Source organism: Pteropus alecto, unplaced genomic scaffold (assembly GCF_000325575.1).
Source record: "Pteropus alecto unplaced genomic scaffold, ASM32557v1 scaffold7, whole genome shotgun sequence".
NCBI lineage: Eukaryota > Metazoa > Chordata > Mammalia > Chiroptera > Pteropodidae > Pteropus > Pteropus alecto.
Window position 1 is genome coordinate 40,915,679 of NW_006494614.1, and position 16,318 is coordinate 40,931,996.

Below are 16,318 nucleotides of genomic sequence, written 5' to 3' on the forward strand. Positions count from 1 at the left end.
TATATATATATTTTGTACCTAGCATTTCATTCTGATTTTCTTTTATATTTCCTTGATGACTGATGATATTGAATATCTTTTCTTGTGCTTCTGGCCACTTATATATCTTTGAAGAAATGTCTATTCAAGTCCTTTGCCCCTTTTTAAATTTGGTTTTTTGTCTTTTTCGTGGTAGGACTATTAAGATTCTTTACATATTTTGGCTACTAGACCTTTATCAGATATATAATTTACAAATATTTTCTTTCATTGTATAATTTGACTTTTCACTTTCTTGATAATGTTCTTTGATGTGCAAAAGATTTTAATTTTGATGAAGTCCAATTTATTTATTTATTTTTCCCCCTCTTTAATTCTTCCCTCCCCCTAGTTCCACCCCTGACCTATGGATGTTGCCGTTTCCCCTTAAGAACTGGATCTCTGAAGGTGGGACATCTCCTCTCACACGCTCACAGCATGCACCTGGGGCCTGGCACACCTGGGGCCTGGCGCATCCGGGGTAAGGTCTGTGGCTCCACCTGGGGCGTGAACCCAAGACCTTCTGTGTGTAAAGCAGATGTGCTAACCACTACACTATGGAGCCACCCCCAATTTATTTATTTTTTTAATTGTAGTTTTGATGTAATATCTACGAATCCATTGCCAAATCTGGAGTTATGAAGACTTACCCTTATGTTTTCTTCTAAGACTTTCATAGTTTTAGCTCTTATATTTAGTTGTTAATTCATTTTTAGTTAATTTTTGCATATAGTATGAGGTAGATATCCAACTTCATTCTTTTGCATGTAGATATCCAGTTGTTCCAGCACCATTTGTTGAAGAGACTGTTTTTTCTCTATTGAATGAACTTGGCACCCTTGTTGGAAATAGTTGGCCACAGATGTAGAGGTTTATTTCTGGACTTTCAGTTCTATTTCATTGGTTTATATATCTGACCTTATGCTAGTACCACTCTGTTTTAATTACTGTAGCTTTGTTATAAGTTTTGAAATTGAGAAATACGAGTCCTCCAACTTTGTTCTTCTTCAAGATTGTTTTGCTATTTGGGCCCCCTGAAATTTCATATGAATTTGAAGATTGGCTTTTCCATTTCTGCAAAAAGGGCTGTTGGAATTTCGATGGGATTACATTGAATCTGTAGATCACTTTGGATAGTACTGTCATTTTAACAATATTAAGTCTTCCAATCCATGAACATGGGATGCCTTTCCATTTATTTAGGTCTTTTTAAATGTCTTTCAACAGTACAGTTGATCCTTGAACAATGTGGGGGCTAGGGGCGCCAACCACCCATGCAGTCGAAAATCTGCATATAACTTAAGTCAGCTCTCCACATATGCATATTCCCAACCTCTGGTCGAAAACACACTTGACCCTTGAACAACATGGGTTTAAATTGCATGAGTCCACTTACACGTGGATTTTTTAAAGTGTCAACTATATTTTGTAGTTTTTGTGTATGTCTTTCACCTCCTTGGTTAAATTAATTCCTATATATTTTGCTATTTTGTATGCTGTTATAAATGGAATTGTTTCTTAATTTCTTTTCAGATTATTCATTGCAGGTGTATTGAAACACAATTGACTTTCAAGTGTTGATCTTATTACACTGAAGCTTTGCTGAATTCATTAATTTGTTCTAGTGTTTTTAAAATTATTTGGGAATTTTTATACACATAGGATCATGTCATTTGAGAATAGCTTTACTTCTATTCAATTTGGATACCTTTTATTTCTTTTTCTTGACTAATTGCTCCAGCTAGAACTTCCAGTACAGTATTGAAAAGCAGTGATGAAAGTGGCATCCTTGGTCTTGTTCCTGATCTTAGGGGAAAAACTTTCCTTCTTTTACCATTTTGATGTTAACTGTAGATTTTTCATAAATGACCTTTATCATATTGAAAGAGTTCCCTTCTATTCCCAGGGTTCTGAGAATTTTTATCATAAAGAGGGTATTAAATTTCGTCAAATAATTTTCTGTGTTAATTGAAATGATCATGCGTGTGTTTTTCTCTTTCATTCTATTAATGTTGTGTATTAATTGATTGATTTTCTTATGTTTTGCCACCCTGCATTCCTGGGATAAATCCTACTTAGCAATGATATATAATCCTTTTAACATCTTGTTGGATTTAGTTTGCTACTATTTTGTTGAGGATTTTTGCATCTATATTCACAAGGTATATTGATGTGTAGTTTTCTTGTATCTTTTCTTGGCTTTGCTGGCCTCATAGATAATTTGGGAAGTATTCCGTTGTCTTCTATCTTTTGGGAGAATTTTAGTAAGATTGGTATTAATTTTTTAAACGTTTCATAGAATTCACCAGTGAAGTCCTCTAGTCCTAGACTTTGCTGAGAGGTTTTTGATTACTAATTCTATCTCTTCTTGTAGGTCTGTTCAGAGTTTATTTCTTCTGGAGTGTGTTTTGGTAATTTATGTGTTTCTAGGAATTTGTTTTATCTAGGTTATTTACTTTGTTGGCATACAATTGTTTATAGTACCTTATAATTCTTTTAATTTCTGTACGGTCAGTAGTAATGTCCCATTTTCTGATTTTAGGTATTTGCATCTTCTCTCTTTTTTTCCTAAGTCAATTTACCTAAAGATTTGCCAATTTTGTCAGTCTTTTCAAAGTACTAACTTTTGTTTGCATTGGTTCTCTCTATTGTTTTTCTATTCCCTATTTCATATATCTCTGCTCTAATCTTTATTATTTCGTACCTCCTAATATCTTTTGGTTTAGTTGGCTCTTTTTCCCTAGTTCCTTAAGGTGTAAAGTTAGGTTTTTGAGAAAAATGTTTACAGCTATAATTACCCTCTTGGCACTGTTTACATTGCATCACATAACTTTTGATATGTTTTGTCATCTCAAAGCATTTTACAATTTGTGAGTTCTTTTTTGACCTTTTGGTTACTCAAGCATGTGTTGTTTAATTTCCACATTTTGTGAATTTTCCAGTTTTCCCTCTAATGCTGATTTTTAGTTTCATTCCATTATGGTTGGAGAAGATACTTTGTATGATTTCCATCTTTTTAAATGTAATGAGACTTGTTTTGTGGCCTAACATATGACCTAGCCTAGAGAATATTTTATGTGCGATTGAGAAGAACGTGTATTCTGCTAATCTTCAGATGCAGAAGGCTGTATATGCTTGTTAGGTCAAGATAGTTTAGTGTTGTTCAAGTCCTCTGTTTCCTTATTGAACTTCTGTCTAGATGTTTTATTCATTATTGAAGTGTAGTGTTGGAATCTCTGACTATTATTGTAGAACTGCCTATTTCTCCCTTCAGTTTTGTCAGTGTTTGCTTCATATATTTTGCGTTTCTGTTTGTATGTATATGTTTACAGTCACTATATCTTCTTAGTGAGTTGACGCTTTTATCAATATATAATGACCTTCTTTGTTCCTTGTAACATTGTTTATTTAAAGTCTATTTTGTCTGTTGTTAGCATAAGTACCTCAACTCTCTTTTGGTTACTCTTTGTGTGGAATATCTTTTCTCATCTTTTCGCTTTCAACTTATGTGTGTCTTTGGATCTAAAATGAGTCTCTTATAGCATAAGTTCGATCATATATATATATTTTTTTTTTTTTTTACTAGAAATATCTTGTTCTTTTAAATTAGCTTTCAATGGTACAATAAAATAAATTTAAGTGGCACTTTTTAAAAAAATCCATTATGCCAATTTCTGTCATTTAATTTCAGAGTATAATATATTTACGTTTAAAGTGATTACTGATAAGAAAAGACTTCTGGCATTTTGCTGTTTGTTTTCTTCTCATATTTTATGTCATATCTTTTTCGTTCCTTAGTTCTTCCTATACTGTCTTCTTTTGTTTGATTTTTTTTCTTAGTGTACCATTTTGATTCTCTCATTCCCTTTTCTGTATATATTTTAGTTATTTCCTCAATGGTTACTATGTGGATTACAATTAACATCCTAAATTTATAACAGTCTCGTAATACCAACTTAGTTTCAATAATGTATAAAAAAATCTGCTCCTGTCTCCATCTCCATCTCCTTCCTTCTGTTGTTTTTGTTACAAATTACATCTTTGTGTGTCGATTAATATAGAATTATAATTATTGTTTTATGCATTTATCTTTTATATCATATAGGAATCAAAAAGAGGAATTACAAATCAAATACATAATAATACTGGCTTTTATATTTACCTGTGTGGTTACCTTTACTGGATTTCTTTATTTCTTTGTATGGCTTTGAGTTATTGTCTAATGTCCTTTTATTTCAGCCTAAAGCACTCCTTTTAGCATTTTTTTTGTAGGATAGGTCCATCAATAATGAACTCCCTTAGCTTTTATTTCTCTGAGAATTTCTTAATTTCTCCTTTCTTTTGAAAGATTTTGTTGGATATGGAATTCTTGGTTGAAATTTGTTTCTTTTAGCACTTTAAATATGCCACTTGACTGCCTTTTGGCTTCCATGACTTTTGATAAGAAATGAGCTGTTAATCTTTTTGAAGATCCCTACAAGAGAAGCAACATAATTAGTTGCTTCTCTTGTGCTGCTTTCAAGATTCTCTCTTTGTCATTGATAGTTTAATTATAATGTCTTGGTGTGGATCTCTTTGAATTTGGCCTGCTTGGAGTTTATTGTAATTCTTGAATGTGTAGATTCATGTCTTTCATCAAATTTGGGTAGTTTTCAGCAATTTTTCCAAATATTCTTTCTCTCTCTTCTTTTTGGGACTCCCATAATGCATATGTTGGTCTACTTAATGGTGTCTTATGGTTCTCTTAGCTCTATTTATTTTTCTTCATTGTTTTTTCTTTCTGCTACTCAGACAATAATTTCAATAGACCTATCTACAAGTTCACTCATTTTTTTCTTCTTCTAGCTTAAATCTGTCGTTGAACCCCTGCAGTAAGTTTTTCATATCAGCTACTGTACTTTTTAGCTCTAGAATTTTTATTTGGTTCTTTTTACAACTCATATCTCTTTGTTGATATTCTTTTTTTTTTCTTTTTTTGGCATACAATAATATATTAGTTTCAGTTGTACAGCATAGTGATTAGAGATCTGCACAACTACAAGGTGATTACACAATAAATCTAGTACTCCTTACCCTCTTACATATTTATTTCAATACTATTGACCACATCCTTTATGCTATACTTTATATCTCCATGACTATTTTGTAACTATCCACTTGTACTTCTTAATCTCTTTGCCCTTTTTCACCAACCCCTCCCCCACTCCCCTCTTACTTATCTGGTAGCCCCCAAAATATTCTCTGTATCTATGAGTTTGTTTCCATTTTTGTTGTTGTTATTTATTTTGTTTTTTAGAGTCTACATGTACCTGAAATCATGTGGCATTAGTCTTTCTCTATCTGACTTACTCCATTCAACACAATACTTTCTAGGTTCATCATGCAATATCTTTTTCCATCCCTTACTTTTAGTCTGTGTGTGTCTTTTAATCTGAAGTGAGTCTCATGTAGGCAGCATATGTAAAGGTCTTGTTTTCTTATCCATTCAGCCACCCTATCTTTTGATTGGAGCATTTAATTCTTTTTCATTTGAGGTACTTGTTGATAGATATGTAGTTATTGCCATTCTTTATTCATGTTTTTGATACATGTTTTTTTCTTTTTAAAGCAGTCCCTACAACATTTCCTGTAATACTGGCTTGGTGGTGATGAACTCCTTTAGCTTTCATTATCTGGGAAGATCTTTATCTGTCTTTTGACTCTAAATGATAGCTTTGCTGGATAAAATATTCTTGGTTATAGATCCTGAGTTTTCATCACTTTGAATAATTTGTGCCAAGCCCTTCTGTACTGCAAAGTTTCTTTAGAGAAATCAGCTGCCAGTCCTATGGGTGCTCCCTTGTAGGTAACTAACTGCTTTTCTCTTGCTGCTTTTAACATTCTCTCTTTGTATTTAACCTTTGGCATTTTAATTGTGATGTCTCTTGGTGTGGGCCTCTTTGGGTTGATCTTTTTTGGGACTCCCTGAGCTTCCTGGGGTTGTATGTCTATTTCCCTCACCAGGTTAGGGAAGTTTTAAATCATTAGTTCTTCAAATGGGTTTTCAACTTCTCTCTTATTCTTCTGGTACCCATATTATGAATGTTGTTATATTTGATGTTGTACCATAGGCTCCTTAAATTATCTTCATTATTATTTTTTTTTTCTTGTTGTTGTTCTCATTGGGTGCCCTCCGCTACCCCATTCTCTATATTGGTGATCTCAGATATTGTATTCTTCATTTCCAACTGGCTTCCTTTTATAATTTCCATCTCCATTTTTATGTTTTTTTATCTCTTTGTTAAAATTCTCACTGAATTCATCTATTCTTCCCCTAAGTTCATTGAGCATCCTTATAACCAGCGTTTTGAATTCTGCATATGGTAGATTGCTTGACCCTATTTTTCTTGGAGCTCTGTTCTCTTCTTTTATAGGGCATAATTTGTCTTGGTAACTGAGAAACTGAGGCAGAGTTAGATCCAGGAGATCAGAGATGTCAAAAGGATTCTCTTCCCCATTCCCTCAGCTCTGCTTGGCTTCATTTTCTCTCCACTCAGAGGCAAGCTAACTCCTGCAGTCTCAAGTTACCATGGTCCTTGTAGGCTTTACTCTAGAAAATTAGAGTGTATCTTTCTTTATAACACCAAAAAGTCTCAGGGAGGATGTTGATTAGTGTGACTTGGGCCACATTTCTATCCCTGAACAATTACTGTGGCTAGATAGATGAAGTACTCAGACCAGGATCTGGTCATCAGCTCATCATGGGAAGGCAAAGTCCAGCCTACTGAACAATCTAGACTAAGTTGAATTAACATGGAATGGGGAAAAGATGAGGTTCTCCAAAAGAAATAAAATGTGCCCTATAGAGCTGCAGAGATTCAGTGCCTTCTTTGTAGCCTTTTCTTTGTGATTGCTTATCAAGAGACAGGTGCTCAAGTTCTTGTCATCTGTAAAATACTGATAATTGCTGCCTTTATTTGGTGGTGGTCAGGGGATAGTAAGAGATTAGAAATAAAGATCTTATAGCTCTGCCTGTTCCAAAAGCTTGGGAGAAGAAGAGAAAAACTGCAATCATTTTGGAGTTGGCAAGAGGCTGGAAACTGACGCTTGCTTCTGTGAACTTGAGCTTCATAGAGGAACTGAAAGTCTCCTCTCTAGAAGGGTAAGTATTTGCATTTGCCTTAATTCATAAGATTAAACTGTTTTAGTTTCATTAACATAGTCTTATGATCTGGAAGGACTATTCTTGTATATTTTTTAAAAAATTACCCCTCAGATCCTAGTAAGAAGATGAGGAAGTTGCTGGTAGTTTACACCAAGGAGCATTGTCACCATTTATAAGTAAGCTAACCACCAGGTCTCACTCCTCTTTTTCTTCTCAGTTTCTAGCATATGGACACATTTTGTTTTATGCTGCAAATTATTTAGAGGCAGTAATTTCTATATACTTTCAGATGAACTATTACATTTCCAAGTGATAATTTAGAAGGTAAATACATCTTTGCATGGAATACCATCTTTTAAAGCTGTTGTAAATTTCTTCATGAGCATAAGTTGAAGGCAGCTATGGTGAAGGGTCAGGGGATCCTTTCCTACAGTCTTGATCCTGAGTCTCGCTGATGCCACTGAGTCACAAAATGTAGCCCATTCAGTAGCCCCAACCAGAAGTAGCTATATAGAGAGTGCTCTCAGCAGGTTCATGTGATGGCAAGTTTATGCTGGAAAATAAGGGGAAAAATCAAACAGACTCTTGCAAGAGTCATAAGTAATGTGTGATTATACAGCAGCAATTCTCTACAGATGGGAAGATTAGTGTGTTTAATAAAGCATTTCCGTCTGTTTTTGTTTTGTGTGTATGTTTCTTTTTTTATATTTTGGTTTTTAAAGTAATATAAACTACAGAAAGTAAACTTTCTAGTTGGAAGGGATATTCAGAATGAGAAAGCACAAGGATTATGGGTAATAAAGATAAAGAAACGTGATAAAGAGATAAGGCTGGTTTTTCATTAACATACCAGAACTGAGTGAAACCTTTCAAAAGAAATATGTAGGAACAAAGTTTTTGATAATGTCTTAAAAGTCACAAGCATATGTCATGTACTTGAACAAGTCTACAATGATATAAAATGAGTAGAGTTTATAGTTGTCATCAAAACTCGCTGCAACACTCACCTGACACATAATAAGCAGCCATATTTGTTATGTGCTTTACAGTTTACATAACACTTTCCCATATTCTCTCATTTGCCATATATTTAATGATAGACATAATTGTGCTGCATGCTAATTAAGCTTAATTAGTAAGTTCTTTGAATTACTGTAATTAGTGGGGCTGGTTTCCTGCCAAACAAATTTTAAGTTCTCTTTTTACTTTATTAGTTACCTAGTATTTATCATCAGGATTGATTTAAATCATACGCCATTTTGCATCATACATGCAAATTCTCATGTATATTAAGAAACAAACCCCTGAGTCCTACTAGGCAACTGAGTTTCCCTTGTTCCAGGGCTTTTGTTGTAATAAAACTCTACCAGCCCCTTCCTAATCTCACATCTATTAAACTAGCCCTCATCTACTCACACTTGAGGGAGACTTATATAATATTTAACATTCATTAACCAACAAGTATTTATTGAGCACTGTATACCGGAGATTGAAAAAGGCACTGGAAGCCTACACAGTGGTTGGCAAAGCAGTCCTGATCTCTGTCCTCATGGAGCATACAGACTAATGGAGTTGATAGAGTTTAGGTTGAGGTGGGGGAGGTGGGCAGGAAGTTCGCAATCCTATTTTGCTCTCCCACTAGGCTACAAACCTAGCCTTAATCATGGGTCTTCATTTGCCTTTTTTTGGTGGTGGTCTAGGGGTAGTAAAAGTTTATAAATAAAGATCTTAAGATCTCGTTTCAGCACTCAGGCAGGAAAAACCAACTGTCACAGATTGTACCCCCTCTACCCTCTAGCACAGGTTGCTAAAGGAGAGAGTGCCTGGGGCCAATACCCTCTTATTGAGTAGGTGAGGGAAAGCTGAGGTTAGGCAGGAATTAGTGAGGTGAAGATATTAGGGAAGCAAGTTCTCAGAAAAGAGATAGCATTTACAAAAGCCCTGAGGCAGGAAAGAGCTTGGCACTCCTATAGTGTGATTGGAGGGGGTGATACAACACGAGAAATGGCTAGAAGACTAGAAAGGTGGAGAGTCCTGGAGCCAAGTTAAGAACTTTATCTTGAGGGCACTAAGAAGCTATGGAAAAGATTTAATGACATTTCTCTGCTTGCATCTCAACCCATTATTTACCTGGATAGGTCCTCTTCAGGTACAGACGTGCTGGCAGACAAGTGTAGTATCCTTTCAGACTGAAGCACATAGGAAACAGAGTGGAAGGAGTATGAGCTCTAGAATCAGAGTGCTTGGGCCTATACGATGTTGAACAAATCTCTTAACCTCTCCAAGCCACTTTCTTTTTTTATACAATTGGTAATATAACATTTAAACCCCTCATCAGGTTGTTGCAGCGTCAGAAATAACAAGTAGAGTGCCTATGACTGGCACTCCGTAGGTGGTAGCTGTCACTATTTTAGCAATACTTTCTTGCTAGTACAGGTTTCAAACTCTTCTTTGAGAGTAGAATCACAGAATAATATACTGTCAAATTGTGATGAAACCTTAAAGGTCTGGCTGTCGCTATATGATGCTTGCATCCCTTCTGCAACACCGACGATAAGTTGGTTTGTTGTCCAGTGTTACTTATAACATCCAGAGACAGGAAGCTCAGTGCTGTCTGAAGCAGCCACTCCATGCTTGGGCTCTTTACAAAGTTCTTTTCTTGGACCGAATCCAAATCTGCTTTTCTGTATCTATCAACTGAGACTCCTCTAGCCAGAAGTCTCAGTAGTGCCCCTAATGCTTCTTCCATGTAATTGCCCTCCAGGTGTTTGAAGTATTTATATCCACCACCACTCACCTAGAGTTGAAAAGCTTTTTTTCTTAACAACAGCAATAAAGGGGTCAATTCATCAAGGAAACACAACAATCCTAAAACATGCAAGTACCTAACAATGGAACTTAAAAACATGAAGTAAAAAGCATTAGTGGGAGATTTTAATAGCAATAACAATAATAACTATCATTTACTGAGTGCCCACACTATACTTGCCGCTATAGATGCACAGAGAAGTCAATCAATTGTGTCAATTGAAGGAAGTCAGGCAAGTAAGTAAGTGTAACATAACATTACAGATACTGTGACAAAGTTCTGTACAGGAAAAAGCGGGGATGGAGAGGACACCAAGAGAACAGTCGTCTTAATGAAAGAGACCAGCCTCTTATAAGCAGTGACACAAACTACACCCTGACAGTTGAGTAGGTAATATAGTATTCCCCGTCCCCCTTATCCTAGTTTCTCATTCCACGATTTCGGTTACCTGCAGTCAACCATGCCAGTCTGAAATACTAAATAGAAAATTCCAGAAATCAGTTTTAAATTGTGTACTGATCTGAATAGTGTAATGAAATCTCACATAGTCTTTTGCAAGCAAGGATGGCGACTACCAAAGTAACACCCTTGACCGCATTTGTGCCTTTACACAATGCCAGATTTATTGAGTGGAACTTTCACAGATAAATCAATCAGGTACCCATGCAAGTTAACACAACACACAGAGAGGGGAAGTACAGAGTCTTATGCAGCAGAGCAAAGGGATGAAAGTTCTTAGCATCTCCAAAGCGAACTCTGTTGACTGATGGTGTGGAGAACTGTGCATCATTCCCAAGCCAGTGGCTACAACAATACAGAAGGTCAGAGTTTTTGGCTTTTAGCACACCCATCTAATATGCTATCGGGTTAGACTTGAGCATGGTCTGACTAAGGTGTTCAGTTTATATGGACCTTACAAGGTGTGAGATCTTTATGCTAATCAGCTCCTGCAGATGGGAACTTGTCCAGGACAGTCTTGGCTGATGTTTCTATAGTTTTGGGCAGTCTAGTTACACCCTAAGGGCGTTTCTATTATGTGCAGGTTGATATTACTGTCATGGCTCTCATGGGATCCATTTTGCAAAGTCAAAAATGTCCTCATTTCTTTATGTTCTATACACAGTCCCACTCTGTCCCGCCTGGGATGTAAATCATCCCTTTAACCAGCATATCCACGCTGTATATGCCTCCTGCCTGTTGGTCACTTAGTAGCCATCTTGTTTATCAGAGCAACTGTTGCTCTATCACAGTGCTTGTATTCAAGTAATCCTTATTTTATAATTGTTCTATTTGATTATTAGTTATTGTTAATCTTTTGCTGTGTCTAATTTATAATTTAAAATTTATCATAGATAATGTCTGTATGAGAAAAAGGATAGTATATAAAGGATTCAGTACTATCCGTGGTTTCAGGCATCCACTAGGGATCTTGGAATGTGTATCCCCTGTGATAAGGGGGGACTACTGTACCTACAAGTGGATTTATCCATTTGTGGTATTTGTTATCATTTTAAAGCCTTTAGTCACACAAAGTATTCAAAAGAGCCACTGTCAGTAGCTGCAAATGCATTCCTACAAGAAATGTTAATTTTTCATTAGTATTCTTTACAAAGCCTCTTTGTGAGTCAGAATAATGGAAACCAAGCAATTATAACAATATTAGAGTAGAATACTGTGATTTGCTGTACCTGCAAATGAATGACAAATACTGGAAAGGAAGGACCTCAACTCATCTTTCCTAAGCACTGAAATCGAAGAGATGAGGCATACCATGTTTGTCATAGCCATACAATACAGGAAAGTCACAGAAGATGGGGAGCAGTAAAGCATTTGCCCACCAACTCATTGCAAGTTGTGTAAAAGCAGCATAGTACTCACACGCCAATGCCTGTTTCTTCTAGTGAGGCCCTGTGCTGGATATTGGGGTAAAGATGACCTGTCTAGGAGGCTGAGGCATGCACATAATGTGATCCAACACAGAAAGAGGGAGTCTTGGAAAAGGATTATCTGAAATGCCCTGGAAGTGCTGAGGATAGATCTTTGGGCAGATGAAATTAGCCTTTCTTAAAGGAGGCAGTATATCTAAAAATAAATACAATGATGAAGTCCTCCTAACCTCTTGAAGTGGGACCTTCTCTATGAAAGTCAGAGCAAAGGCAGTGAACCTCCAGTAGCTTTCTTCAATATTTTTCAAGTTTCTTAAAGAAGCAGCACTTCAAGGAACAGTTATAAAACTAAAGATTTTGAAACATTCCCAAAACAAGAAACAAATTACAAGAAAATGTAGAGAAGTTTCTTTCACAGTGTGCAAGCCTTCTACCTTTGGAAATCAATAAGAAGACTAAAACAAGTGTTATAAGCAAAAAGTACTGATGAAGACAAATGAGGAAACAGGAGTGTTGAGTGGAAGTTCGTAGACACCAGTCCCATCCCCATTGCCCAGTTGAGGGGACGGAAGTCCAGAGAGGATCTTGGACTCCAGAGACACCAATAGGACTCCTTTCATCCATCAGGGCACAGCACCGAAGCCCAATGATGACTTCATCCCACCCTTCAGCCCTTTCTGAACTGAGTTCACAAAACGGAGGAGCTTACTCCAGAAAAATCTTCATTTCACCACAATACTTCATCAAGGGATTGATTGTCTGGTCTGCTGGGGCACTGGCACAAAGTAATCAGCTCTCCGTCCTTCCCCTCATTTGCTGGTCTACCTTTTTTTTTTTTTTTAAAGTAGTTTCCTTCAGATATTATCATTATCATTGAGACATTATATCAAGACATTATTAAGACACGTATCATAAAGTCCACCCTTTTAAGGTGCACAACTAATTGATTTTTAGTATATTCACAAGATTGCGCAATGATTACCACTAATTCCAGATCATTTTCATCTCCCCATAAAGAGACCTCATACCCATCAGGAGATACTTCCAATTGCCCCTCCCCCAAACCCCTAACAACCACGAATCTACTCTCTTTATGTATTTCCCTATTCTAGACATTTCATGTAAATGGAATCATACAATATATGGTGTTATATGTCGGTTTCTTTCACATAACAATGTTTTCATGGTTCATCCATGTTATAGCATGTACCAGTACTTCATTTCTTTTAATGGCTGAATAATATTCTATTATGGTTATACCACATTTTGTTTATCAGTTGATGGACTTTGGATTGTTTCCACCTTTTAGCTATTGTAAATAAAGGTACTATGAACATTTGTGTACAAGTTTTTGTATGGACAAACGCTTTCATTTTTCTTGGGTATATACCTAGGAGTGCAATTGCCAGGTCATATGGTAACTCTGTGTTTAACCTTTTGAGGAATTGCCAGACTGTTTTTAAAGAGTTGCACTATTTTACATTCCCATCAACAGTGTATGAGGGATCCAGTTTTGCCATATTCTCACTAACACTTGTTATTACTCACTTTTTTATTATAGCTATTCTAGGAGGTATAAAATGGTATCTCAATGTGGTTCTGATTTTCATTTTCCTAATGAGTAATGTTGAGCATCCTTTCCTGTGCTTGTTGGCCACTTGCATATCTTCTTTGGAAAAATGTCTTTTCAAATTTTTGCCCAGTTTTAAATATATATTTTGGGTTAGTAGACTCGTGTCAGATAGATGTTTGCAAATATTTTCTCCCATTTTGTGAGTTTAAAATTTTGAAGTGTCTTTTGAAGCACTGCTGAGCTACTTTTAACAAATATTAAAATAAATTAGGAATATGTAATTGGTGTCTGAATTATACTTTATAATTTAATGTGCATTATAATTTTACAAGCACTGTTTGCAGACCGCTTTGATGCTTTCAAACTAAGAGTCTGGAGTTCTTTATGATAGCTATTGCTTTTATAGCATTTATATGCCAGGTGCTGCCTAGGCCCTCTGCATGTATTAACGTATCTAATTCTCACAACAATCCTTTGACGTAGAGACTTACCATCATACCCATCGTACAGATTTAAAAAAAAAAAAGAAAGAAACAGGCAGAAGAAGGTTAAGTATAATTGGCCTGAAGTCAAAGAGTAAGAAGCAGAGATGGTCTCCAGATTCCATTACCCTTAACCACTTGCGAGACTGCCGAGGCAGAATTAAACCATTTCGAAGAATGTCTAACCCCTCGCTTTGGATTTGAAATGATAGTACTTTCATAGCATCCGCACTCTGGACCTTTTCCCTCTCCCTACCAAACCAGAAACTAGTGCCGCCCTTCCAGATATTTTCACTGAGCCCTCCCTTCCTAGTCTGGTTTCAGTACTCTCTCTTCTCTCAACCTTGGGAGGCTTTAGTTTTTGGAAGTAATTGTGAAGTCGCCTGCGTCCCCCAGGTGGAGCAGTGCTAAATTTCTCGCAGCCCAATGGGTGTTGAGAAGCAGTGGATTCAGCCCAATGATGCTCAAAGTGGAGCCATGGGTGGAGCCAGCGAAGGGGGCGGGAAAGGAGTCCTCGCGGCGGTGCCTACTGTGTGCAGCACCCACTTCCCGGAGCGGAGCCATGAGTTGGATCTGCCCGCGTTGCCAGCAACCCGTTTTCTTCGGTGAGGCCCGGGCTGAGGAGGGGGAGATGATAGGACTAGTGTGAGCTGTTGGGTTCCCTGAGGACGCAGGGAGCTGGCGACGGTGTGGTCCCAGACCCCCTTTCCACCTGTGGGGGGCATAACACTCGAGCGGGATGGAGCTAGCATTCTGGATGGAGACACTGCCCAACGTGTCCAGGAAGCAGGGCGAGTCTGATGTGGGTAGGGGGAGGGGAAGGAGGGAGCCTGCTGCTTGGCTTGGCTCCCCACAGCCCGGTTCCCCCTTGTTCCCCACAGCGGAGAAAGTGAGCTCCTTGGGCAAGAACTGGCACCGCTTCTGCCTGAAATGTGAGCACTGCCACAGTGTCCTGTCTCCAGGAGGGCATGCAGAGGTGAGACCTAGCCAGAGCACACAGTCCTGCATCTGTCACTGTTCCCCAGGTACCAGCCTAATTTCAGCCCTGTAGGCCCACCAAAGGCAAACTCATGTCACTAGCCAAGATTTGGGAAGCCTGAGTTTTGCCAGTGGACCTCATGCCTTTTGAGAGGGAAGAGTGGGCAGCAAGCAGCACTGCTTCCCAACCTGCTCTTGCCCTTTCTCCCTGACCACAGTGGCAATTCTGGTATGCTAGTCCACCCCTGACCCCTCCCAGCTCCACCAGTCCAGGCTGGTGGACAGACACATCTGGCAGCCTGTTTGTGGGGAAAGCCTGTGGGGTATGGGAGAGGCCCCCATTGGCCCCTAGCAATCCCCCTTTCCTCTGCTTGTGCCTAGCACAATGGGAGGCCATATTGCCACAAACCATGCTATGGGGCTCTCTTCGGACCCAGGGGTAAGTACCAGCCTGGAAGGGGACAGGGACATCAGAACTTTCCCTGTGACTGGGAGGTGAAGACTCAAGCCTGACCTCCTTTGTCTCTGCAGGGGTGAACATTGGTGGTGTAGGCTCCTACCTCTACAATTCTCCCACTCGCACTCCTGCCAGCATCACTCCCCTCAGCCCCAGCAGCTTTAGCCCCCCCAGGCCCAGGACTGGTCTCCCCCAAGGCAAGAAAAGTAAGTGAGGCTGGGCCCCAGCTACCCCTCCTTCTGACCCTTCCCCAGGCTGGAACAGGGGAAGTCTCCCACACAGTTCTCTTCCTCACATCCCTACAACTTTGTTCATGTCAAAATCTTCCCTTATCCATGATCCCTTTTTCATGTTCCCTCATATCAGCTGCTGAGTTCAGAGGTAAATTGGGCAGATGGCATTACCACCCCCATTTTACAGGTGAGGAAACTGAGGTCTGGAGAGGGCAAGTGACCTTGTGCAGTCACAGTTAGAAGCAAAGCTGACATAGAACTCGGGCCTTTCCCAGGCCAAGGCCGTGGAAGTAATGACTTATTAGTGAACGATCACTGGGATGAGGCCAGCCTCTCACATTCTTCCACTTCTCCCCTCTCCTTGTTCCTTCCTCCCATCCCCTGCAGTGGGCAATGACACCGTGCTCCCCAACACCTGACACCCCTGCCCTGGACAGCTCCTATATCAGCTCAGGTTTCCTGAGGATTGAGTTACAGATAGGGTTGGGCTGGTGGGCACCTGAGCCCCTGGAAGGATGAGAAGGAAGCAGGTGGTCCCTCCTACAGATAGGGGTGGGGCAGGAGGTGGGGTCAGAGGGGACTCAGCTCTGCCCTAGGAAGGCATACTCATGGCTACTTGGGTGGGAGGTTCTGGGATGAGCATGGCTTTTAGAAGAGGACAGTGCCATATGCAGGCTGGTGCTGGAAGGCCTTCCTTAGGCCTGGCTCCCACCTCAGCCCTAGCCAGGGCCTCTTTCC

The 16,318-nt window shown here is 38.8% G+C and overlaps 1 protein-coding gene across 1 annotated transcript in view; it reads left to right on the plus strand.

Moving 5' to 3' along the window:
- Positions 1-14,474: 14,474 nt before the first annotated feature.
- The window catches only part of CRIP3 (cysteine rich protein 3), a 2,546-nt gene continuing 702 nt past the window's right edge, over positions 14,475-16,318 (plus strand). Inside the window, exons 1-4 of the mRNA XM_006926523.1 lie at positions 14,475-14,517; positions 14,794-14,888; positions 15,272-15,329; positions 15,422-15,553. Of these exons, the coding sequence (XP_006926585.1) occupies positions 14,475-14,517; positions 14,794-14,888; positions 15,272-15,329; positions 15,422-15,553 (328 nt within the window). The remainder of the gene's footprint in view (positions 14,518-14,793; positions 14,889-15,271; positions 15,330-15,421; positions 15,554-16,318) is intronic.